Source organism: Acomys minous (genome assembly GCF_964271855.1).
Source record: "Acomys minous genome assembly, chromosome: 6".
NCBI classification, from domain to species: domain Eukaryota; kingdom Metazoa; phylum Chordata; class Mammalia; order Rodentia; family Muridae; genus Acomys; species Acomys minous.
Genome location: NC_140487.1, coordinates 82,535,559 through 82,561,367, shown reverse-complemented (window position 1 = coordinate 82,561,367; position 25,809 = coordinate 82,535,559). Strand labels below are relative to the sequence as shown.

General features: G+C 40.1%; 1 protein-coding gene across 16 annotated transcripts in view; it reads right to left on the bottom strand.

The window, feature by feature from the left end:
• Nucleotides 1-25,809, bottom strand: part of MIER1 (MIER1 transcriptional regulator) — a gene marked incomplete at its 5' end in the record, with an annotated part of 51,161 nt that overhangs the window by 25,030 nt on the left and 322 nt on the right. The window contains 6 exons of one of the 16 annotated variants that reach the window (XM_084786208.1): nucleotides 4,882-4,975; nucleotides 9,242-9,387; nucleotides 13,666-13,690; nucleotides 22,042-22,118; nucleotides 23,760-23,793; nucleotides 24,669-24,769. In XM_084786208.1, the coding sequence (XP_084642334.1) occupies nucleotides 4,919-4,975; nucleotides 9,242-9,387; nucleotides 13,666-13,690; nucleotides 22,042-22,118; nucleotides 23,760-23,793; nucleotides 24,669-24,769 (440 nt within the window). In that variant the 3' untranslated portion in view covers nucleotides 4,882-4,918. Of the gene's footprint in view, nucleotides 1-4,881; nucleotides 4,976-9,241; nucleotides 9,388-13,498; nucleotides 13,536-13,665; nucleotides 13,691-20,828; nucleotides 21,034-22,041; nucleotides 22,119-23,759; nucleotides 23,794-24,668; nucleotides 24,770-25,348; nucleotides 25,610-25,809 lie in introns of those variants that run through there. The other 15 variants (XM_084786213.1, XM_084786212.1, XM_084786214.1 and 12 more) reach the window with 15 other exon arrangements.

Below are 25,809 nucleotides of genomic sequence, written 5' to 3'. Positions count from 1 at the left end.
CAGAGGTTAAGAGCACTTATCTGTTCTTCCAAAGGCCCTGAGTTCAATTCCCAGCGATCACATGGTGGCTCACAACCATCTATAATGTGACCTAATACCCTCTTCTGATGTGCCCACGCAGGAAGGCAAAATACTGTATAAGCATAAATAAACACACACACAATTAAAAAATATTAAAAAAAAATCTAGTAAATCTGTAAATTCCTCACAGGAAGAAAATGCCATTTGATACTTGTACTGCAAGTTATAAATCAACTTATGAGCCTATTTTGAAAGAGTTCAGTTCTGAAGGGTCCAATAATTTAGACACTACAGTCTGACAAGCAATCACTGCATCTAGTAAGGCATCAATGTGCTAGATGAAATTTTTTTAAAAAAAAAAGAAGAAATGAAAGCCATTTTTTAACTCTTATAAACTGACCAATCCTAATTGGTCCATATCATTGTCAATAGTCTGAAATTAATTACAGGTTTTGCAATAATTTGGTCTACATACTAGTCATTTAGCCCTTACATATAGATTATTATAAACAGTATATTACATAATTTGGAGCAAAGAAAAATAATTAGAAAACAGCATGTCATCTAATTCAATAAGCCCAGAAAGGGAGATTAAATTCCCTGCTCTGACAAAGCACACTGCAGAAGGACAGTGATTATATACAAAATGATACAAGATTACAAAGCCATCCATACTTTTCTAAAGTAGTCTCCATGTACATAAGATTACGTCAGCACTGACATCTATGGAACTATCACACAGATGAGGAAACATGGATATACACTGAAGAATTTTCTTAAGCACATACACACAAGTTACATTATACACAGCCATATTTTCATCATTTGACTTTAAAGGTTGATAATCTTATTAGTATATCTTAGGGCCTCAGTCAGAATCTTATTCAATCTCTCCAAAAGATATACCCATTGTGAATAAAATGAAGACATAGCCTTATTTTGGAAAATAAAATCATTTTCCTGCAGAAGGAAGTCACCAACTGATGTCAAGTATCAGAAAAAAAATTCTGATAAAAGAAAAATGAAAGTTTAAGCCAAATTGCCTGAACATATTATACATACAAACAAAAATATACATACATATTCTAAAGAAAAACATACTTGTCAATTCAGAACCTAGCAAAATGGTTCTCTATAAACAAGACAATATGTTTTATAATTTCTATCATTATGTGCCTTACTGATCAACAGATAAAAATGTCTACCTCACATATCAAAACACATTTCTGCAGGGGATGGATATATACATTGGAATATGTAACGTAGTTGGTAAAACAAAGTTAATCTCCCCACACCTGGAAACTATGTAGGGGTGTGTGTGTGTGTGTGTGTGTGTGTGTGTGTGTGTGTGTGTGTGTGTGTGTGTCTGACTGAAGGGCACTTACTGCTCATGCAGAGGACCTAGATTCAGTTCTCAGCACCTAAACTGGGCAGCTTACAACTTCTCAACTGCCTATAACTCCAGTTCCAGTGGATGTGACACCTTCTTGGGCACCTGCACTCACATGCACACTGATATACACACACACACACACACACACACACACACACACAAATTTAAAAATATTAAAAAATATTTAATTATAATCTGTAAATTCCTCATAGGAAGAAAATGTCATTTGATACTGTACTGCAAGTTATAAATCAACTTATGAGCCTATTTTGAAAGAGTTCAGTTCTGAAGGGTCCAACAATTTATAGACACTACAGTTTGACAAGCAATGGCTGCATCCAGTAAGGCATCAATGTGCTAGATGAAATAACTGACAGCAATGCTGTGCTATTTTAAAAGTATTAACCAAAACTATACTTGAGGTATTGAAATAATTGGCCCATGGAAATCTGAGCTGTGTCAAGACAGTGATATTTGAGATTAAGAGTCAGTACTTAAAAAGAACAGAACTTCAAAACCAAGACACAGGAAGAATAAGAGGGATTAGAGAAAGAGCTATCCCCACACACAGTTGCAAACAGCCTTCCCAAAGCATCTCATAGTGGCCAAGCACCTGAGCTAGGGGCTTTGATTTCACTTTCTCTAAGAATCAAAGTAGCCTGATGTACATGTCTCCTCAGATCTTTAACAGTAACAGATGGTAATGTTTGCTACTTCCGTTTTCATATGAAGGAAGCAGAGATACAGAATATGTTGTTTTAAAGACTGTAGCCCCTGAACTAATTCCAGCTCTGTACTTTTCCTTAAACTCAATGGGCACCCCAAGTAAAAGGTAGGTTCAGCAACTGAAGTAAAAACAATCAGTAAGAGCCACTAAAGCTATGTATGAGAGTCAAATTGTAGGAAACACTAATATGGCAGTTTGCAACTGTCACTTTTATCAGCTAAGAGTTCATAAACAGCATGTTTCGGTTTTTTAGGACAATGGATGTTACTATTAAAGTGAACATTAAGTGGCAATTTAACAAAGCTCACTGCAACAACAATACTCTGTTTTGAAATCATCTTCTGAACAGAGCACAGTACTCTGCCCACTCTAAAACATACCAATCAAATAAACCCCCTCAGAGTCTTGACTGTTGGTATGTCTAATTTCAAGAGAGTAAAGCCTGCTTGATAGCTTATTAATACAATAGGATGTTGGTCTTACCCTAGAGTAGCTAGCCCTGATGTCTTAGGTGATGGGTCTCTAATCTGCATTTTTTAAAAAATTTCAAGTAAAGCTTCTTACACAAGTATTATCTCAAAGGCCATTAATTTCACAAGTGTAGAATAATATATAAGCAACTCAGTCTTTCTAGCGGGAGGAAATAAGTGTCTTGGATATTGTTTAAAAATTTTTTTTACTAACCTGACAAGTAGTTAGCTTACAAAAGATGAGATGACTTATTAACTGTACAGAAAAGGATTTCACTCGGAATAATTAAATCATGTTTTCCTCATGGGAGCACAAATAAGAAGTACAACCCACTTCATAAAATATTATTTCTCAAAAACCCAGAGACACCTCTACTATTCTAAGGGCAGAGGTGGGGTAAAAAGTGGCCTCACCAACACCTCAAGAAGAGACTCAAGTAGAGAAATCAGTAATAGAATTGGCATACACAAAAAGTCATACAAGTCAAATGATAAATACTTAAGCATGGAACTACAAATATCAGACCTTCTTAATGAAAGCAGATATCTTTCCATAGTAAGTGAAGACTATACCTTCTCCCCAATATTATTTCCAAAGGACACAGGTTTTGGAAAGATGAGTAATAGATTAACAGCAGACATAGTGGGTTTTCTCTATTTTTGAATTTAATTTCTGTCACTTAAGTTTCTTAAATGGTTATTTATTTATTTATTTATTTATTTTGGTCCAGGTCTGATCATCTTGGTTACTTTTTGTGGGAAGTTTTGCTCCAGTCAGAATTATTTTGTGGTTGTTCATTAGCATGCAATCTAAGCTAATACTGTTTCTTGGCTGTGTTATTCAGAAGGACTAAGAAGAAAAGTACAAAACTCCAAAACACATGAAAATATTGTGTTCACTATCCAACACTACCCAAGCAGGGGAGAGAAAAGCTGATGGCTCAAAGAATGGACACGTTCACAGCCCTAGTTTACTAAACACAAGTACCAGTTGCTATATCATATTTGGTTTAGAGAAAGAGTGATTGAGAGAGAGAGAGAGAGAGAGAGAGAGAGAAAGAAGAAGAAGAAGAAGAAGAAGAAGAAGAAGAAGAAGAAGAAGAAGAAGAAGAAAAGAGATGAGAGAAAAGAGAGAAGAGAGAAGAGAGAAGAGAGAAGAGAGAAGAGAGAAAAGAGAGAGACGAAGGAACATGTATGTAGGTCTGCAATCAGCACCAGGGAAGCCACAGTAGGAAAACAAGGCCAGGACAGGCTGGAAAGCAGAGCTGAGTCCGTATCTCATAAAACACAAACAGGAAAGCATAAACGCAAGCAGAATAGACAAATTCCTACTAGTATTACATGTTCTGTCTTTTGGGACAAGGTTTTATTACATCTTTACTGGCCAGAAACCTACTACTATGTAGCCTAAGCTGGTTTCCAATGCATGGTCTTTCTGCTTCAGCTCATGGGTGCCAGAATTAAAAGTACGTGCCACCTGGAAGTCAATTTTTATTTGTGACTAGTCAAATTTAGAAGCAGATCCTCTCTGAGAGCGTAGCCCACATTTCCCAGCAATCTATCCCTGATGGGTTTATTGGACTCTTCCAGTCTCTCAGCTAAAAGCTGAGCACATGATGTAGCTTTCTCTGAGTCTTTCAGAAAATCTTGACAACATTTGTCTTATAGGAGACATAGAAAAACAAACTCTGAAGACACTAAACCTTAGGCCAAAGGACTAACTTTGATATCGTGTGTGCGTGATTTCTAACAACCGACTGGCAGACATTATCTGTGTATGTGAGGGTGGTGCATGTGGCACCAGGAGGGCAGAGGACTTTGGGTGGCCCTACTGTATTAGGAGATTATTGTGTTAGGGTCTATCAGTTGCCTATTCTAGAGAACATCTTCACCAGTATCATTATCAAAGTCTATAACCTACTACAATTTCATTCAACTTTTCATTGAAACATTGTAATGAAAAAGCAATGTTTTATCCTCCATCCAAAAGTAATGATATACAAAAAACAAAAACAAAACGGCAGAGAACAAAAGCTATGGGGCATATAGCACCTGCTCAGAGCGGAGCATCAGCTTTCTCCGAGAATTGCAGGAATGATATAACTAAGACTTGTTTAGTTTATCAATGTGCCAGATATTATGCTAAGACCTTTGCATTATTATCTTTGTACAGATAGAAGCTTAACACTATTAATCAAGTTATATGCTTATGAAATAGGGGAGTTAAATTATGAGCCCATGTTACCTAACTCACTGGCTTGCTTACTTACTTATATATGCACATATTTTCTTCCTTGAAATCTGACCTCAGGTTAAATGTTCATCATCCTGATCCAATATGAGATAGGGGCCGAGTAGATAAGACTATGAAGGATAAAAACAGGCACAAGATAAATAAAAACAGATGCACATTATAGTGCACTTCAGCAAACACTATAATAAAAAGTGGGGCAGTCATATCTGTGTAAGCTGGACGCTGGTGAAGTTTAAAAGAACGAGCTATTTGAAAGACAAACACCAAGGACTGAAGTGATGGCTCAGTGGTTAAGAACACTTGCTGTTGCAGCAGAGGGCTAAGATTTGGTTCCCAACACCCACATGGAAGTTCACAACTGTCTGTAACTCCAGTTCCACAAGATTTGACACCCTGTTCTAGTCTCCCTCTGCAGATACCAGGCACACATGTGGCGCAAAGGCATGCATGCAAGCAAATGCCCATAACAGACAGAGGGAGAGAGGGTCAGAGACACAGACAGAGAAACGGAGTGACAGAGACAGACAGACAGACACAGTCTCTGGAATGAAGTCAACACCCAAGATTAAAGCCATCAAACACTGACACACAATAGTATTGTAGTATCAGAGTAGCATCAACTTCCTGGTTCCAGAAGAGAGGGCCCTTCTCTCATGAACGTGGCAGAGGTGCCAACTCTCACATGAGGGCCATTTGCTGGATGGGCACAGTATTCTTCACGTATCTATTGTACCAAAATGGACTTAGCAATACAAGTTTATGAAAAGAGAAAAGGCCTAAGTGACCACATCTAGAGTAAAGACAGGCTGTGGCTGGTGCTTGCAATGTGACACACTACAAAAGAATAACGTTAGTAAACTACAACTTCTATGCTGGGTGTTTTTTATATTCATGTATTTCAGCCTGTGCGTGTACTGTCAGGTCCCAAAGAAACTCAGGGTAAATGCCTAATTGTGATGCCTATTAGCACCATGCTAGCCTCAGGCTCTCTTAGCGTCACAAGTACCTGTAACAGAGCCCGACCTCCTCTCTGCACTTCTCACTCGCCAACCCTCTTCAGCCCCTGAGCTTCCCTTCCTTCCCATGGCTTCCGGCTGCAGCCACATGTTCTCGTGGTCCTCTCTCTGCCCTCTTGTCCTCTACTCTTGGTTCCCGGCTCCCTCTCTTCTCTTCCTCTCCTCCTTCCTCTCTCCTCTCATGGCCTGGTCTGTTCTGCTGGTTATGTTCAGTCTTGACTCTTCCAGATGCCTCTGGCTGGTCTCTCTCTCCTATGTACAATAAAAACCTCCTCAACCACACGTAGGAGTGCTCATATGCTCATTTTCACTCATGTACATTTCAAGAAAATCTCAATCCTGCATTCTTTTTCTCCTAGAAAAGAAAATTGAGAGAAGTGACAAAAAAGAAAACTGGGTGACAACCTTATACTAAAAGGTGAAAATATGCACTCAAGAGGTTAATTGGGCACTCTCATGAACAGCCTAGTAATACTGCGAATGTGTCCAGGGCTTTAAAGTATGTATCGTACAGATGCTGTTGAAGAGTCTTTTCTTCTACAACGCATTTACATATATAGATGTAGTTGACACTAGTTTAGAATTCAAGTTGAATAAAAGTAAGACATCCTTCAAAGTATTCAAAGTATTCGAATAGCTATCTTTAACTTATTCAGTTGATTTTTGATCTGAAAGAACTCAAACAGAGGTGAGAGTAAAATTTGTTAAATTTTCTGTTGATTTGTGAATGGATTAACTGAAAAGTTTCTTCAATCACATAAAACAAACAAGACAGACTTCCTACAATGAAAGCTCCAAGTGAAAGGCACCACTCCCTCAACTTCACCACTGGCTTGTTTCTGTAAAAGCAGATGAGTTATCACACAATGAAAAAAAGTTTGTTTCTTAAGGAAATTGATTTGGTTCATATCTATAAAGTCTGTAACTACAGGAAATCTAACACACTGTTTAGCTTGAGGTTATAAATGTTCTAAATAGAGAGTTATTGAAACCTAAGACTTTGTTTTACATGGAAAGTCAGGAGATTCTGAGAAGGTGTAAGACTGTTTGAAATGAAAAACTATAGGACTGCTGGGCACAGTGGCAGACACCTGTGATCCCAACACTGTGAGAGGCAAAGGCAGGCAGATCTCTTTGAGTTCAAGGCCAGCCTGATCTACAAAGCAAGTCCAGGGCAGCCAGGGCAACATAGCGAAAACCTGTCTCAAAAAACAAACAAACAAACAAACAAACAAACCCAACAACAACAAAAAGGGAAAGAGAAAATGTAGGATTAGTTCCACTGTCCTTTTCTTCCTTTCTCTAACCTCTATAAATTTAAATGAACATTTCCTAAAGAAAAAAATAAGCAGTCATTGACTAGCCTGTTACTTTTTAAAGACTATTTCTGAGCAAGTACAGTGTGAGGCTCTGTGGTAACTAGTGAATAATATTGTCACCAAAAACAAAATCATCTCTGATCAAAGTTAGAAAACAAATTGTTTAGACACTGTGGATAAGGCTAGTTATCCATGACCCTGGAAAGATTTAAGTAAATGGCATCAGTACTCCTTTCAAATCTCTAACTAATTCTGAGGCACAGATAACTACTAAAACACGTACGGCCACCCATTTCTCTCTGTCTATAAACACCAGCACTGTGTCTGTTGTAGCTTTCTCTTATCATAGAGCATATTAGGCCACACAACGAAGTTTTACTGAAATGAACGAAGGCTATAGGTAATACACTACATACATGCATACAAATGTGTACCAACTGTGGTGGGAAAACAAAACTAAGCCATACTGAATAGGATATAGCATTTTTGTTCATTTAAAATAAATCTAATTAGCATACAGGTATAGCAACACCAAAGCCAACAGATCCCAGAGTGTCAAATAAACCTGAAAGCATGAACAAACTAACTAATCCAACAATAAAACAGGTTAGTAAGGTACAGGGTCACAGGTTTTGAAGTAAATGGAAAAGGTCCTATCAAGCAGTTGGCCTTGCAAAAAGATTAAGGAATCTAGATTTTCTTTAGGAATTGTAGGAGGTTGAACTTTAGAAAGGTTATTATAGATACTGAATGGAAATATATTGAGAGGATTATGATAAAACACAAATGAGAAACCAATAAGAAAGTGGTTGCAATAGTCTAGATAGAAAAAAATGTGTTCTAAGATACGTACAAAGCAAGAACTGGTTAGAGAGATTTCAGTGGAGAGCAATGACAAGCTTATTTCAAAAATCAAAAATCAATGTTGGTAATGAAGGAAAAGTTCTCCCTTGTTCTAGACTTAGGCAACAATGTAAATAAATAGAAATATTTTTTAATTTGTCTTTTTTTTTCAACAGACAGAAGGAACAGGTAACAAAGGAGTAGTAAGTGCTGATTGGAATGCTAAAATGTCTAAGGAAAAAGTGAAGTTGGGGAACGAGATGGAACAGTTAAGCCAGAAAAACAAGCTAAAATACGAACAAAAAACAAGACCATGAAACAGATTAGGCCACACAGTTTGGTCGTGTTGAGACTCAATATGCAGGCGGTTCAAACGTGCTCAGTGAAGGTGGAGACCGGGAGCCCTCTCTTGAGAGATTTGCTGTATTTGTTGAATCTACTGCACATTCAGATGCAGCTGACCTTCACAGTACATAATGAGACTTATCTAAGAGACAAGAACGGAATAGGTCTGGCACGAACAATCAAGAAAAATATATAAGTAGGTGTGGTGGTGGTGGTGCACGCCTTTAATCGCAGTGCTGGGGAGGCAGAGAAGGCCTCAGTTTGAGGCCAGCCTGGTCTACAGAGCAAGTCCAGGACAGCCAGGGCTACACAGAGAAACCCTGTCTCAAAAAACCAAAAAGAATGTGCAGAGGACTCTGAAGAGAAAATGGAGCACAGGGGAAGCAGAGAGCAGAGACAAAAGAGTAAGCTACGTAGGATACCCATGAGGAAAGTTTTCCAAAATTAGAAGGAACTCTTGGTGTAAAGGTCAAAGGTTACCCTGTTAGCAAGGGATAGACACAATATAGAACTTTAATTAAAGAGAGGAAAATGATGACATTTAAGATGTTTACCCCTTTGAAGAGGGTAAATAAAAGATGCAATAACTTGGGGGGGGGGGACAGAAAGGTTTGTAAGATAAAATTTAGGATTCCTTTTTTGGTCCATTTCCGGTACAGAGGTATGATGTTTTACCAACAATTACTACTGGATTCCATTATTTGGCACAATAAAAGAAAAATTTTAAAGCCCCAGTTTCAAAACACTCCACCCACAGTTGTATCAAAATTTCCAGCATAAACAGAACCCTGGAGCCTCCAGTGCCCCTCTGCCCACACGCTGCACCGCCTCACTGCTGGTGAAGGTCATTTACCCTGGCAAGATCCTCTATTTCAGAACTGAAGTTTGTCTCTCCTTCCATCATCTCTTCTTCTTCTAATGTTCGCTCATCATCAAAATCATGAACCAGCATGTCAGCTGATGGATCAAACTCATGGTCCTCTGATGTTGCTGAGCCTCCTAGTAGAGAACATTTCCAGACATGGTAAAGCCAACTCAGTGCATCTTACCAACTTTATTTTAGTATATATGCATTGTTTATTTGAGACTGGGTATATGTCAAAAGGGACCAGGAAAAAGATAGACAAAGTAAATATGTTTTTTTTCTGTACAAAAATTATCTTTACTTACCCCCCACTCCCCAAAAGCTCTTGCAAGGACCCACTGTTTGCTGTGGCCCACACTGTATGTTCAGTTACATTGGAAAATGGGGGTAGAATATTTGTAAATGAAAAAATTTTGCTATAACCTTCTTAACAGAAAACTCAAGTAATAAAGAAAAAAATATCCCTATCAAGTAAGAATGGTCTTTTTGTGTGTGAATGAGAAAAACAAAACAATTTTTAATCACCTGATGTTTGAGTCTCTCTGGTCCCTGAAAACAGCCACCTAGCACATTAGTAGAGGACAGGCTGCATACATAGTCTGGGCACGTGGTAAGCTTGTAGAGGTGAGCTCTATCATATCGAGTTTACCAGAACGTTGCTCTTAAGCAGCATTTGTCTGTCCAGTGAAAATATACATGTACCATCAGAGCACGACCTTGAGAACAAGCTCTGATATCTGCATAGTTATCTTGTACTTATGCAGCTGATTTTGAGCTGAAATAACTCAGAGGTTATAAGGGCAAAATTAAAACATATATAAAATTTTTTACCAAAGGCAATATAAATGTTTCAAAGGAACTGATATATCCTAATCAATATTTAGCCTGGTTAGGAATAAGGCTGCTCTGTAGATGCTTCCCACATTTTGATTACAAGTGTGCCATTTAACATTGGAAAACAATCTATCAGTTAAAATTGTTAAGGGTTTACAGACATGCCAACGCCTTTACTTCACTCTATGTAAGAGAATCAGTAAATTAAGAAACCAGGACATACCAATGGATCAGGGTTTTTTAGCCAACTCCCACAATTTTCAGAAAAATCTTTTTTTTTTAACTATGTGCCAATTAATATGCTTAACCTTTTGATAAATTTTTATCTCAGTCAAGTAGTGGTATGAAGTAGGTATTATCACCCCACTTAAAGGGGGAGGGAGGGGAAAGACTCAAGGCTTAAGGAATGTAAGTAGCACTTCTAAATACAGGACCAGTAGTGACAGCCAAGATGGAACTGAGTCCTGGCTGTAACTTCAAGTACTTATACTCCAAAGTCTTCTACATACCTTGTCTCACAGAACACTTGAGGAGACCCTCAGTTTACCAACATGTGTGACCTATAGGCCCTGACATGTGGCAAACCACTTAGCAGACACAATGCTTTTCAGAAGTATTTGAAAATGGCATTAAGTATAAAATAAGTATAAATGCCAAATCCAGTTGTTGTTTTTCAAGACAGGGTTTCTCTGTGTAGCCTTGGCTGTCCTGGACTCACTTTGTAGACCAGGCTGGCCTCAAACTCACAGAGATCAGCCTGCCTTTGCCTCCTGAGTGCTAGGATTATAGGTGTGTGTGCCACCACACCTGGTGCCAAACCCAATTTTATTTTATACTAGCTTATGCAAGTTTCAGATGTGTGGCCTAATCAGAGATATATATATAAGAAAAGCATCCTGTCTTAACGTCTTACAACAGACTGTCTTAGTTTTATTGGTATTCCAGCAGTGGCTGAACTACTGGACAGCAGGGTTCCTATGAGAACACAATTTAAGAGCCATTAACTTTGAGTTTTGGTCTTATCATCTTTCACTTTGCTGAAACTTTTCTTCTGAGACACTTATCAGTAAACAATGAAGTATTCTCACAGAGGAGGCTACACTTTTATTCACCCTTGCAGACAGAAAGACTCTTTAAAAAAAAAAAGCTCTATTTCTACAACTGGAGAGACAGCTCAGCAGTTAAGAGTATCTATCTTGCAGAGCAGCTGGCTTCTGTTTCTAGCACCCATCTGGCAGCTCATAACCATCCTTAACTCAAATTCTAGGGGATTCTCCTGAAACCCATGAGCACATGTGCACAGTGCACATACATACATACAGGCAAAACAAGACAAAACAAAACCCATCCACATTTAAAAATTTACTTCTTCATCCCTTTCTTTGGATATTATTAGCCTAAATATAATTATTATTGAATATAGATATTGCCAAAATAATTGTGCTAAATTTTAACTATTCACTGTTATATTCTTATCCTCTTAAAACATTTCCAAACACACTAGTACACAGTACTAAATCATGAGGGTCATGTTCTTACCCAAGTCTCTTACTTATCTTGTCATCATTTGTGACACTTCTACTTTAAGACCTGTCACCTTACTCCCCCACTACACTAAATGTGAACGTGTAAATGGGCTTTTCTTTTTATTCTAACTCCTTTCCAAGATACACACCACATATTAACTTGCAATTTCAACTATTTTTTTTTACTTTAAACTAATGTTTGTTTTATATGAGTTCTTACTACCTTATTTGTAAGTAGCAAATAACTATCCTATTATTGTCTACCAGATGCTAGAACCACTATTAGGACAGTTTCCTGGAAGAGAAGCTCAGTAATAAGGATGTCTTTTGCTTTGTACAAGTATTTTGCTATGCAGTTAAAACATTGTTTTGTCATTTACTTTTAGATTTCTTTCTTTCTTTCTTTCTTTTTTTTTTCCGACACAGGGTCTCTCTCTCTGTGTAGCCTTAGCTGTCCTGGACTCTTTGTAGACCAGGCTGGACTCGAACTCACAGGGATCGGCCTGCCTCTGCCTCCCCAGTGCTAGGATTAAAGGCGTGCGCCACCATGCCCAACTCAGGTATCATATTTTCAAAGGCACAAAGATACCTCTAAGTTACAGTGTATCATATATACCTATTTAATTACTTAAAAAAAAAACTCCCCCTCCTATAACTCACACATACCAGTTTTGCTCTGTGCCTGCACTCTGACTGATGCTGACTAAGCCAACAGGTAAGTTGTTTGGCATAGCCGTGAGACATGACTGCTAGCACGGATTCCTAGGTACAGATGACATGACGAGCAGCACTGACTTTGACAGTTAAGCATTTTCCTAACCTGAGGCTTTTACCCTTAATTCTATCAACTTCAGTAACTCTATTATAATTGCGCATAGCACAAATGCTCTGCTTGTCAAAGGCCTGGTATTTATAAACTTATTGATAAATGCCTTGAAAAAAAATCTAAGGCTGCAACATTACATGAATAGACACTGGGAACCAGTAAAATTTATATCTGTGGTTTTGAAAGGGGGGGGGGACACTAGAAATATGTCCCTATCCCACAACCAATATAGTGATATAACACTGTTCTGATCTCAGGCCACTTGTAAGTCCTACCATCCTGAATTCATTTATAAACCACAAAGTTAAAGACAGTCACTGAGACCAATTACTTTACTCTTCAGCATAAAAAGGGAGACATTTTTAGCTGAAATGAAGAGAAAGGCAAATATAATGTGAACATTCAAGTTGTTTAGATTTAATCCAAGTTCCAGAACATAACAATTTATGTCCTTGGAAAGCATCCTGGATTATAAAGAATATTCATGTTAAGCACATAAAAACAACAACAACAACAACAACAAACAAAAAGAACTTCCCAAAATTACAAATGTCGACTGCTCCAATATTCAAACTTCAGCAACACAATGCTAAATGTTTACTAAATATTCAGTTTGTGAGATATTTTTAAACAAAACACAGCTCAGAGGGTTCCCCTCCAAGGAGTAAAACAATGTGTAAGGTATGGAAAGGAGAATATAAAAATCGTAGATGAACAGGTACAACCTACCCTACTCAGATCTAAGAACAAACCCTTGTGTTTACAACACAACTCTGGTTGAATGGCTGGCTTACTTTACTACGCCCCTCATTGGTAAACACACCAACAGGGTATTTTGTTTGTTTGTTTTTTCACCCAAATAAAATGTTCTCAGTAACTTTAAGCTAACTGACTCCTCTTCAAAACCATGATTTCATAAAAGTCCAATTAAATGGCAATTTTAAACTATAAGAAATACATAAATCAATTGAGAAGAGTGGAAGGGAGGGAGGAGGAAAGAGGGACAGAGAGAGAGGGAACGAGAGCCCAGACAGGAGGATGAACTCGCAGCAGCCTCACCTGTACTTTCATGGGCAGTCAAACATTTCATCCATTTCTTTTTCCCCAGAAAAAAGAAGCATTCAGAAGAAAAGCAAGTCAGATAACAGTCTAGCTCCTCCAGGCTTTATGTTAACAGGACAAATGTTAGTCAGACAGGATTATAAAAACACATAAAAAATACTTACCTGGACTTGAAGACTCAACAGATGGCTGAGGGGAAAAGAAAACAAATTAGCATTTCTGTGTAGTATACCTTCATAAACATTATAGAACTTCTTTGACTAATGACACCAAAAACTACCATAAGTTTTAATGTCTAACACAAACTAAAACTTTTCACAAAGTTCTTTCCCTTTCATTATGCTCAAACCCAAAGAAAAACCTGAAACATTCTTGATTTAGAAGCAAAAATAGTAATATGGAATTAATTTAGATTTTAAGAGCAAATACAATTCTCAAAAATTAGGTGATTTAAGAGGTACAGTTTTAAGCTGGGCATGGTAGCACATGCCTTTAATCCCAGCACTCAGGGAGGCAGAGGCAGGGGGATCACTGTGAGTTCAAGGCCAGCCCAGTCTACAAAGCAAGTCTAGGACAGCCACACAGCCCAGGACAGTCTACACAGAGAGACCTTGTCTCGAGAGGAGAAAAAGAAAGAAAGAAAGAAAGAAAGAAAGAAAGAAAGAAAGAAAGATGTATGGTTTTGGATCTTAAAATCTTCAGAAACAGATTTTCTCCTACATACTAAAATATATACAAATTTGCTAGCAAAATGGTCTCTAAAGCTTAAAAACAGTATGACACAGGAGGTGGAAAAACTGCACTACTCAACCATTACCAGGATTTCAGGGACTGAATCCAGAGCTTTACACACATACACTCCAGACAAGTGTTCTACCAACAGCTATGACCCCACTCAGCCTCTAATGGGACAAGATCTTTCCAAAGTCCAGGATGGCTTTGATCTCATGATCTCCTGCCTCCACACCCCAAGTGCAGAGCTTAAAGGTGTGCAGCACTACACCACACTATCACTGTACCACTCACTGACAGATCCATAAAGGAAAAATCTTGAGGATAAAATTGGCAGCAACTACTTTTACTAATATTGCTACTTGACAGTGTAGTTATTTTATCTCAATTTAGTTACTTTACAATAAAAAACAAGCTGTCTTCAAATGTTTATTCCTTCTAGATAAATCCAGTAACTTGGGAAAATTTAAGTGCCAGTTCAGCCAGAGCTACTCATGATGTTGTGAGAAGGAAGAAGTTACTAGCAAAAGAGAGCATGCTACTAAAAGTTATTTCTTCTACTAAACACAGCCAGGCCAAGAAGCAAAGCAATAAACAAAAGGAGCCAGGAATTTAAGACAGATTTCTGAGATATTTAACCTGCCTACATCACGGTACTGTCGTAGGTACAGCATTCCACATTCCAGTAGTTACCCGTGCCGGCTTCCTTTGAGGCATACTTTTCCAAAAGTCCAATTTCTACCTCTAAACTTTTGTGAAGAGAATAATCCATGGTTTTTCTAACATCTTCATCAAACAAACCTTAACAGCATAGACAGTACTATGTATTTCCTGTGCCACACCGTCTTTATTTAAAAGTTACCATGCCTGAACAGCCAATACGTTTGTCTAGTTGGTTTCCCTGAGGGGAAGCTGGAGAGCAGGATGCCATGGCACACTATAGCCATAAAAAGGGCAGAGCCACACAGCTCTGCAGAGAGATGGGTGTGCCCACCACACATATACCCAGCAGATCAACGCTTTAAAGTCTTAACCGTAACTATAGTCTAACCTTTGGACAATTACAACGCTAATGACTTCACTTGGCACCAAGTTGATCAGTATGTAGAAAACTCTGCCTTTTAAAGTAAATGTCTGAAACAAATATAAACGGGATAAACAATCACCACAAGTCCTTATGGCTTAGGATTCAAAGAGAAATAGCTCCTGAACATTATATTTTTTAAACATTCCAATAATGTTTTATATTCTTACTTAAAACAGAGCTTTCTGAAATCAAGTGTAGTGGCGGTAAGGACGTAGAGAGAGAGAGAAAGAGAGAGAGAGAGAGACAGAGCTTGGTGAGTCTGAGGCCAGTCTGGTCTACATAGAGAGTTCCAGGACAGCCAGAAATATTCTGTAAGACCCCGTCTCGAAGCAGGGGGCTGGGGAAGGGGAGGAGAAAGGTAGCTTTTTTTTTTTTTTTTTTTTGGCTAAAAGTAACTACTACTGAACACGAAAAGGTTTAACGGCATTAGCTATTGTCAATAATAGGACAGTGAATTGGGAGCTATATACTTCAGTCTATCAGAAGCCTCTCAGCACCAGTAAATAACAATACTACACTGAGGAATACTATCAGCAAATAGTTGCCAATTTGAGTTTAGAAAAGGCCCCAGATACTTTCTATTCCTTAAGGTGGGCTGGAGAGATGGCTCAGTGGTTAAGAGTGCCGCCTGCTCTTCCAAAGGTCCTGAGTTCTATTCCTAGCAACCACATGGTGGTTCACAGCCATCTGTAATGTGATCTGATGCCTACAGGTGAACATGCAGGCAGAACACTGTATACATAATAATAAATAAATATATTTTTTAAATGAGGCTTCTGTTTAGAGGACTGGCCTCATAGCTGATCCAGGGTACTCCTTTGAACACATCTCTTAATATTCAAAAGAGTGCTAATATTCCGTCAGACATACGGGGCTTAATGGAAAGTAGCACTCACAAGCCAGAGTGGGACAGGACACTCTGTCTGTACATTTTAGTACTTTATGTCGCAAATAAAATCTTATCAGTTCAGGGAAGGGTGAGATTAGTTTATTATAACCTAATTGCACCCAATTAAAGATTACTGGCTGAAAACAAACAATTTAAAAGTTCTTACTGTGAGCAATCCTTTTATTTGAATGATTCTGAGATGAACTTGAGTTTAATATTACAATATATGGGTTTCAATGTAGGATGACAGCATTTTTATGGACATCAAAGAGAACAGCAGAATTCACAATAGTGCTACACGTTCTCAGATGGAGTGTGTCCTCACGAGCACCTATTCTGCCCACTGGTTTCACATGTAGTAAACCCGGGCTCTGCACTGAAAAGGGGAAGGTGTCGTAGTGTAATGAAGGCTGAGCTCAGGAAGGCTATCACTCAAGACTCCTCTGCACCGCTCACCTCGAGGACAGTCAAATCTCTCGCTCTCCTTTTTCTTTCTTCCGTACTTTCTATTTCTAAAATCTTTTTACCAGCTCAAAGCATGGTTAAAACATAAAAACAAATTGGTATTTATCTTGCTCAAGAGTTATGTTTCTTTAGGAACTAGTATCTCGACTTAACAATTTCCTCCAAGACAGGCCAGATCATTTACCTTCCAATATTAAAAAAAATATTTTTATGAACATAAGCAAAAAAATAGAGGATTAAATATCCTCAACATAGACTCACACATTATTGCTAAAAATTGTATTACTCAAAATGCAGCTAAAGGGTAGGTAAATTTAATATTGTTTTCTGACTTGATTTTTTAAATCTATGATTACAGTTTGAAAAGGCAATCCTAGTTGGCATAAAACTATTGTGTGATGCTGCTTTAGAGACACACACACACACACACACACACACGATTTTAAAGGTTACATAGAAAAGCCCAAACAAGAGTTTAGTCACTGCAATGAATTCCAAAGCCATTTGTTAATCTTCTGAAACCATATGATACTGATCTGAACATCAAGACATTTTTCAAATAGCTGTTTATTTACATAAAAACATACTTATCCTTTTCTGGCAGTGTTTGCATCTAAATTATATGGGAAATTGATTAGTTTCACCAACATTACCTTAAATTAACTCACTTCTTTAACTTCTCCCACCTAGGTTATTAAATGTGTTGACTTTTAGCCCCACCAAATTAAATATTTCATGACTCCCCTGCAGCACGGGAGTTCCTGACTGTTCTGGATAGCTCTGAAGAACAAATAGTAAGCCAAGAAGATGAAACTCGTCTCCACTACAGAGAACTGCTTACTGTTTAAATCCACGGCTTCAAAGAGGGGAAACTAAGACTGAAGAGAAACAGAACACACTCCAATTTCCTTAGAAGCACAAACCAAAATCGAAGCAAACTCAAATAATGGTAACTAAGGAACAGATTTTTAAGAGAACTGGATGGATAGATATGATAGTAATTAAATGTATTATTATTCAAAAAATTTACTTTAAACTAATACATTAAGCAAGTCCATTTAAATGGTTTGCTTGTTACAGAAGTGAGGTTCAGGTGAAGAAAAAAAAACAGATACTAAATTGTACTGTGACTCTTTTTTTTTCTTTAAGAATTCTGTATGTTTACATACTCTGAAATAAATGACAAAATTCTTTGTTCCCAAAGGTCCCTGTACCACAGTCCTTAAAAAGCCCTAAGGATCAACTATTCCTTCCCTGTATTTTTTTCTCCTCACCGACTTTGTAAAATTGACTACTCTGTAATTTCCTCCCTTGTAGTATAACCGGCGAGCCTCCTTTAGTAAGCCTATGGTTAAGTAATCTTAGGGCATGATAAGCCTGAGGACTACCACCAAAGCAACCAGTCGTTCGTGCACACCAAATACTTGTTAATGTTACTGCAATTGAAGAACCACTAAATACATTTCCTATTATAAACTCACAAAGATGACAGATCAGTATAGAAAAGAACTGCTATACACTCCAAACATATTTAATGCCACTCACAGTTACAAAATCAAGCATTTCCCCAGAAAACAAGGTTAAGATCATTCTCTGAAGTAGAAGAGAACAATGTAAGTCTACAAGCAGAATAGTTAAAATTCTTGTTTGGAGTCATGCTTCTTCAGTAAGCCTCAAGCCCCTTACATTGATAAATAAATGCACGCTGCCCTCAGCTTCGCTTAATCAAAAGGACAGTAGTTCAGAATGCGGATTTTCTTTTTACTGCATACATCAAAAAGATTAACTCTATGAACAGTCTATACTGTACACACACACAGCAAGTAAAAAATTTTTTTAATCAATAATTTCTTTACGAATTTTCCTCAAAACTACTCTTCTTTAAAAAAATAAAAAATAAAAAACAAAAACAAAGTCAATTATTAAAGAATTGAGACAAGGAAAATTATAGATTTACTTTACTTTTCTTCACCTATTTTAGGATATTTTCATTGACACATTGAGTTCCTTCAGTCTCCAAGTTCAATAGACTCTTGGGTTCTATTCTACACAGCCAAAGCAACACGCAACCTAAAAGCAACTGAAGAATATAAAATATATATACCAGGTTATTAAATAAATGCAGCGAAACCAAAAGTCAAGTTCTTAAAATCGAACCATCCAGGTGTTCCTGCAAACCATAAGCATTCTATCTCCAAAATACCAAAGAAGAGTGGCTTACACTAGAAGCCAAGAAGAAATGGCCAGTGTTGGCACACTTCTCCCCTTTTCACAGTAATGCACGCCCCCTTTAATTTCTAAAACAAACAAACAAAAACAAATGCTGGCAGTCAACCTTTAAGGTGCAGTTTCTTTACGTTTCAGTATTTTCCTATCAATAACGTCCTGTGGGCTATGACTACCAACACAACCCTGAGACCACAGTACAGCCGTGCAAGACCCTACTGCCCTTATCTAGTGGGTGTTCAGCAAATGGGAGTCTGATGAAGGGAAACTGATAAGATGCCTGAAAATCCTACCGTAAACGCTAATTCCTCTTGAAGCACAGGCGCCAGGTCTCACCAGCAATACAGCCCGGGGATAGACTCGGGCTAGAGGATCAAACCCAGCCACATTTAAGTGAAATAAAAGTAATGTGTTCACTAAACTCACATCTTGTAATTCTTTAACTATGACAGGACCTAATGCATCTTAGCTGTAAGTCAGTAACATTAAGTGTTCTCAATGCTGACAGCAAGCGGTCCCACTACCATAAAACCTTTTCTTTCTCTAGTAGCCAAAAACAAACTAATAGATGACATAAATATAAAGGCCGTTCTACAATAGAAACATACGTTAACAGACTAAGAACGGCTCCAGGAAGCTTGACTAGGCCATGAAGGGCTTCATCATCATCCTACGGGTCAGTACTCAAAGGTTTTGAGGATATTATGTATACACAAAATTAGGCAGCATCTACCTCATATAGCAAATGAATGAGTTGAAAACCGAGAGGTAAATGGTAAATAAAATCACCTACTTCCTCAATCTATTTTTGGGTGTCTCTGACAGAAAAATATGAAAATGCTTGGCAATCTTACCATTTATTTATCAAGTATTTATACATAGAGTTCCAAAAAAGTCCAAATATACCAAATATAACAATATGAAGGGGGGGCGGGGAAGGGAGGAGGAGGGAGGGCCCGCGGGGTGTGTGTGTGTAAAACACAATCCACAGATAAAATTTAAACAAAGCAAACCACAGAACTGATGTTTAAAAGGCTAAAAAGCAGACACAGTGCTAACATTTCCGATGGCACATTCTAAGGTCTAATTACTGCTAAACCAACTTGCTTGCCTACCAATCTGAGTGCTAACCAAGGGAACTTGTTTACTAGGAAATGGAGTGAAAGCTAGGGAGAGGAATGTGGCTCAGTGGTAGAGCTCTTGCTTGCTTATCTGCCTTGCATAAAACCCTTGCGTTCTATCCTATAGCAGAGGGGCAAGAGAAACAAGAAAAGCTTCCTCCAAGAAAAGAAAAATAAAAAAAATAAAGAGCAAATAAATAATAGGCAGCTTTGATCTGAAAGTTTATTTATGTTTTTACTAAGAAAAAAAGAAGCGCCAAGTCAATTCGGGGAGGTAAAGAGTGGAAAAGAAACTTGGAGGTTCTGCCTGGGTAAGAGTCCTCAGTCTGAAGCTGTCTGTATAGGGCCTACTGGGTTAATTTCTCCTGCTCACTGTCAAGAAAAATCACTAAATTAACCAAAGGCGGGTCCGTCTGCTCTCCCCGCGTCTAGACGGCAGGTCAGCAGCCGCGGTCGGGGTAACTCGGCTGGCAGGAGCGGCACGTCCGGACTCTCGAGGGAAGAAAGTTCTCGGGAGCAGGCGGAGGGGAGTCCGCGGGCCGCGCGGGATGGCCGGCCGGCAAAGTTGCGCCACGGGCGGCTTCCGGACCGGCGCCCTCGCCTGCTCCCCACTCGGCGGCCGCCTCCCAGCAGCCTCAAGTGCGACGGCGCCTAAGCCGCCCAACTAAGTTTCGCGGAGCCCAAGGCGAGCGGCCGGGCGGGACAACAGGTGGGCAGCGGCCCCGCAGGCCCGGCCCGGGGCAGGCCCGCGCCTCCCGCCCGCAGCCCTCCGCTGAGGCCCCGCCGGGGAGGGGCGCTCGTTCTTACCTCCGCCATGTTGGCCGCAACACCGGGTCACATCGCCGCGGCGGGTCGCGGCCAGAACCCGGATGTGCGCCTGGGCCGCGGGGCTCCCGCCGCCGTCTCCGCCGCTGCCTCGGCGGGAACGCGCAGGAGCCGCCCGAGCGCGCCACCACACCCCGCTCCGCCCCCTCGCGGCGCCCCGCTCGGCGGGACGGGAGGGGAGAGGCTGGCGGGCGGGCGCGCGGGCGGAGCTGGGCGCGCGCGGCCCCGCGGCCGTCGTCCCCGGGGAGCGTGCGAGGGGCGGGCCGGGGCGGGCAGCGGAGCAGCCTCCCCAGCACCGGGCAGGGCGCGCAGGCAATGTCCAGGCGGGGCCCCGCCGGTACTCACCCTGCAGGCGGAAAATACCTCCTAGTCTACACGTCGGTCACTTCTGAAGTGCTTTTGCTAGAAACCAGACGTACTACGGACGCAGCGGCGGCAGGAAGCGCGCTCTCGCAAATACTTCCCTTGGTGATTCCCGGCAAGAAAACCTCAATTCCCCAAATCGGCAGAGCGCCAAGATGAAAAGCAGAGAACGTTACATTTCCCTCACTTTTTGTGATGCCAGTATCAACACAGCTCTGCAATGGATGAATTTTTGCACGCCACCACAAAAGTTTCAAATGTAAAGTAAATGAAAAGCCGCTCTTGGACAGATAAGTGTACTTGACTTCAGGGACACAGAAACTACTTTTTGCCACGCCTAAAATACCTGCAAGTAGAAAGTTTGTTTTAGCGCACTGGCCTACATACAGCTGCTAACTGGCCTTGAGGTTCACAATGATAATGGCCAGGGCCAATGATTTACTCCAATTTCCTAAAGTAGATAATTTAGGTAGATATTAAGATGGACAGTAAGTTTTTCCAAAAGGCAAGCTTTCTTCCCTACCAAAATGACTACCAACATCAGTTAAATGATACTCATTACCTCTAAATAATATACCATGATTAAAAATACACTGCACAAGTGTCTACACACATAACTTTCTTAGACTTAATACTTATAATGTAATATGGGGGGGGGAATGCTGATTTCTTAAGTTACTTCTAGCTCCCTAAAATTCTAGATTCCATCAAGCCTTTTCCCATTTCTAAACACTGAACATGAACCTGAGAGTTTTAGGCCCGGTAACAATTTGTGCACGAATAAACTGCATTTACAGGCATATGAAGTAGCTGCTGAGGGAAGGGACATTACCTTGTAATGTGACAGGAAAAGAATCCAGAGACAGTCTGTAAACCAATTAAACATAAACATCTGATGCACATTTTCTACTGAAAGAAAAGCAAGGGAAAGAAGAGAGGAAAACTTTAAGGTTCCCAAATCTACAAACAATTCTCACTATTAACTGCACTGTACAGTATTTTCACTTTATTTTAAAGATCATTATATTATAAGCTTCCTCCTCCCCCCCACAAATTCCTAGAGGGAAACAAATATTTTAGCACACATATAGTTTTATTAAGTTAAGGCACTACTTTGAACATTTTAAAAATGTCAGCTCCTATCCAAATAGTTCTCACTGGATGAAAAAAGCTGAAGGCAAAGAACAGCGAACACTTGTGGCCCAGAGGCAAGCACAGGTAAAAATAATAAAAAGCTCAGAGGTAGCTATACCATGCGAATAAAGGAGGATTTTGCACTAAAATATGAAAAGTTATTATATTTGGATTTTAGCTGGCCATTAAAGGGAACACTGGAGTATTGTTGAAATTTAATATGAAGGTAAAACTTGCTTTAGTCTTTGATTCTTCAGTTAAAATATCAACAAAAATCCCAACTGTGGTAAATAACAAACTCAATACGTTCTTGGGTGAGGCCTCAAAGTCAGAAAGTCACGTCTGCAACACTTTGAATGGGCACTTAGTGTTAAACGCCTTAAGTTGACTGATATTGCCAATCAATATTACCGCCTTTGAGTGGCATTACCCTTGGTGTGAGAAAATTCCCTCGACATATTTCCTCTTAGAAAAACAAATTGTACTGTGGTTTGGTTTTGCTTTTTCCTAGACATTCTAGAGGTGATGAAAAACGGTCCTAATGCTGTAGGTCCTACGTAGCACACCACTACTGAACTCTGTGTGCTCGCATTTCACTCGCTCCACAGGCCCACTGTTTATAGTCTCAGAAACCACCTTCTGGAGAGCTGCGTCTTCCTGAAAACCACTCCTTACCCTTTGGGTGTCAGATGTGTTAAGGATTCCCTACCCCTGCCTTTGTTCTGTAGGGCTTTGCTGTCTTCAGTCAGGTAAGATCTGTCAGGAAGTTCCTGCTCCCAAGCTTTTCTACCCGTGTCTACAGACTTCCAGGATTTCGCGGAACCTCTTCATGCGGCTGCTTTTTTTCAAAAATAGCTCAAATGCTCGGCTCCTTCTTCCCTGTCATAAAAGCCAGAAGCTGCTTCTTCACTGCCTCCACCCATCACCCCCAGTTCTTCAGCACTCTGAGCATTCGCCACCCAGCTTCTTTGTAGTCAGATGCAAACAGTCAAAATGTATACTTGGGCCAACAAAAACCATGTATCTGAAAGCAGGACATGGCAGAGTGAAATGCATAGGAAAACTCACCAGTAACCTGAGCAAAATCATTAGAATTTATTAATGTGACATCCAATGTGGTTAACTGTTAGACTTCTATATTAAGTGTTCAAGTTAAACTTTAAAAATGTAGCTAATTCCAACCTTTATGCAAGATTTTTTTAAAATTTCTATCTCAAAACAAAGGGGAAAACCCACTATATAAGATCTAAATAAATAAACCTAAAAAGCCTCTTTTTGAGGAAAATGAATATTAATTTTTACCACATTGAGCTACTCACAGCTATTCTTTCTGGTAATGTATTTTTTATGCCAATTACTGAATTCTCTATGCAAACCATAATCTGAGGGCTGAGGGCTCAGTGGTAAAATACTTGCCTAGTATGTGAGGCCCTGGGTTCAAGTACCAATACTGTAAAAAAAAAAGTTATTAAACAACTTATAGTAGCTACAAGGGCATATGTATGAGTGTGCATGCATGGTGTACAGGCATGCATGCACTCACAAACACACACACACTCTCCATTGAAAATGTACTTGCTAGCAAATATACTCAGGATCACAATTATACTTTAATCAGTACCTCAATCAACAAAAATCACGTTGACAACTTACATTTACCTAAGATGTATAACCTTTTATTCAGCACCAACACAGTAATATATCTGTACTACATAGGCAACTCAAGAGGTACCTCTCAAAGTACACCAAGAAAATACATGTAACAATTCCAAGCCCATGCGTCCTCTCTGGAAACTATTTTCTGAACTATTCCCTAAAACTTTTATTTAGAAATAATAACCTATGCTGTATTTGTGAAGACAAGATGCCTACAGTCAAAATTTTTCTTCAGTGACATCTGAGACAGATTGGATTTATCTTGACTTTAGTGGGCAGAATGCAGGTTGCAAAGCGCAGCAGCACATTACATTTGAAGGCTCCACAACTATGTAACAGAAATGATCTTTTTGTTAGTTTTATTACTATGATTATTATTATTAATGCCATCCTAAAACACATAGAGACATTTGGCTTTCAAAGAACAGTTTGTGTTCCTTTCATAATTTTTCCATAAAATTTCATCCAGTGGCCTCATTTTATCAATACGTTGCAAACTTGTTATAATTCTTAGCGTTGCTGATGGTTTTTTTTTAAATCTCACCCAAAGTCTTGAAAGGACTAGCCATTAGCACTCCTATCACACTAGAACAGACAGTAGCTATGATGTTTCTATACATGAGGGAGTTTGCGTGCCCTCCCTTTATCTCCAGTGCACCCCCCGCCTACCAGCATCACATCCGCCTTGTCTGCATTGAACCTCAACCAGTTGGTTCTTAACCACGTCCGAAACTCAGCCAGGCACTGGGAGAATCGAGCCACCACACCATCTGGATTAAAGGAAAGAAAGCCTCAGTAGCAACAAGACAGAAACAGTGTTACCACAAGCTCACCCAAGTCTCACATTTAAAAAAAAAAAAATGCCTGAGAACCAGGTCAACCGCCTGTGGCAATTTCAGCAAAAAGAAACCAAAAATTAAGTCCTGCAGTTTGTAAGCAATGCTAAAAACTAAAAGGAGCCCAATAATTAAGTTTTTGTATTGCACCCATGATTCAAGAAAGGTCTAGCCAATTCCGGGCCATCTCAGTTAAAGGGCCTCAGAAACCTAGCCAGTCTTAAAATTGCCTAAGGTCTTCTGCAAAATTATAAAGATTGAGGTTTAATAGGAAATAACTGAAGCCCGAGGTGGGGGTTGGGGGTGATGACTTGCTCAAGGTCACACAGCATGCAAGGACCAGAGATGGGCACCAGGCCAGAGGCGTCTACATTTCAAGCTGAAAAAATAAGGCCACTCGCGGGAGGGGGACAGGCACCGCGAGTGGCGGGCTCCCTGCAATGCCGTCTCCGAGTCTCTCGCCCCTCGAGCTCCCTCTAACAATGGCCTGAGGACCCGGGTTGAGCCCACTACCTCAGGGGATGCTCTCTGCCAGAGAGCCAACCTCGCCTGGCTGGGACAGCTGGAGGGATATCAGTGGCACAGAGGTGGAGCCACGGGGGGCGTGGCCAGGAAGCCACACCCCTACCGCGGGAGCGAGGGCAGACCCGAAAAGGGCGGAAGCCGGCCTGCTCGCCGGGCGAACTCCGCAGCGTAGCCCCGGCGCGCCGCGGAAGCAGTGAAGATTTGCGCCACCACCACCGCGAAGGCCGAAAGACCGGGGAGGGGAGGGGACGGGAGGGGCGGAGGCTGCGCATGCGCGCCGCACGGCAGCGCCTCCGAGCCCTCAACCGGCCCCCTACACACATACACACACACACACCCACACACCCGGGCAGCCCCGCCCCGGAAGTTAAGAGTCTTCCGGGCGGCACTCTGCCGTGGGGGAGGGGAAGTGGAAGTGGAGAAAGAGGACTCCGGGCGCCTCTAGAGCC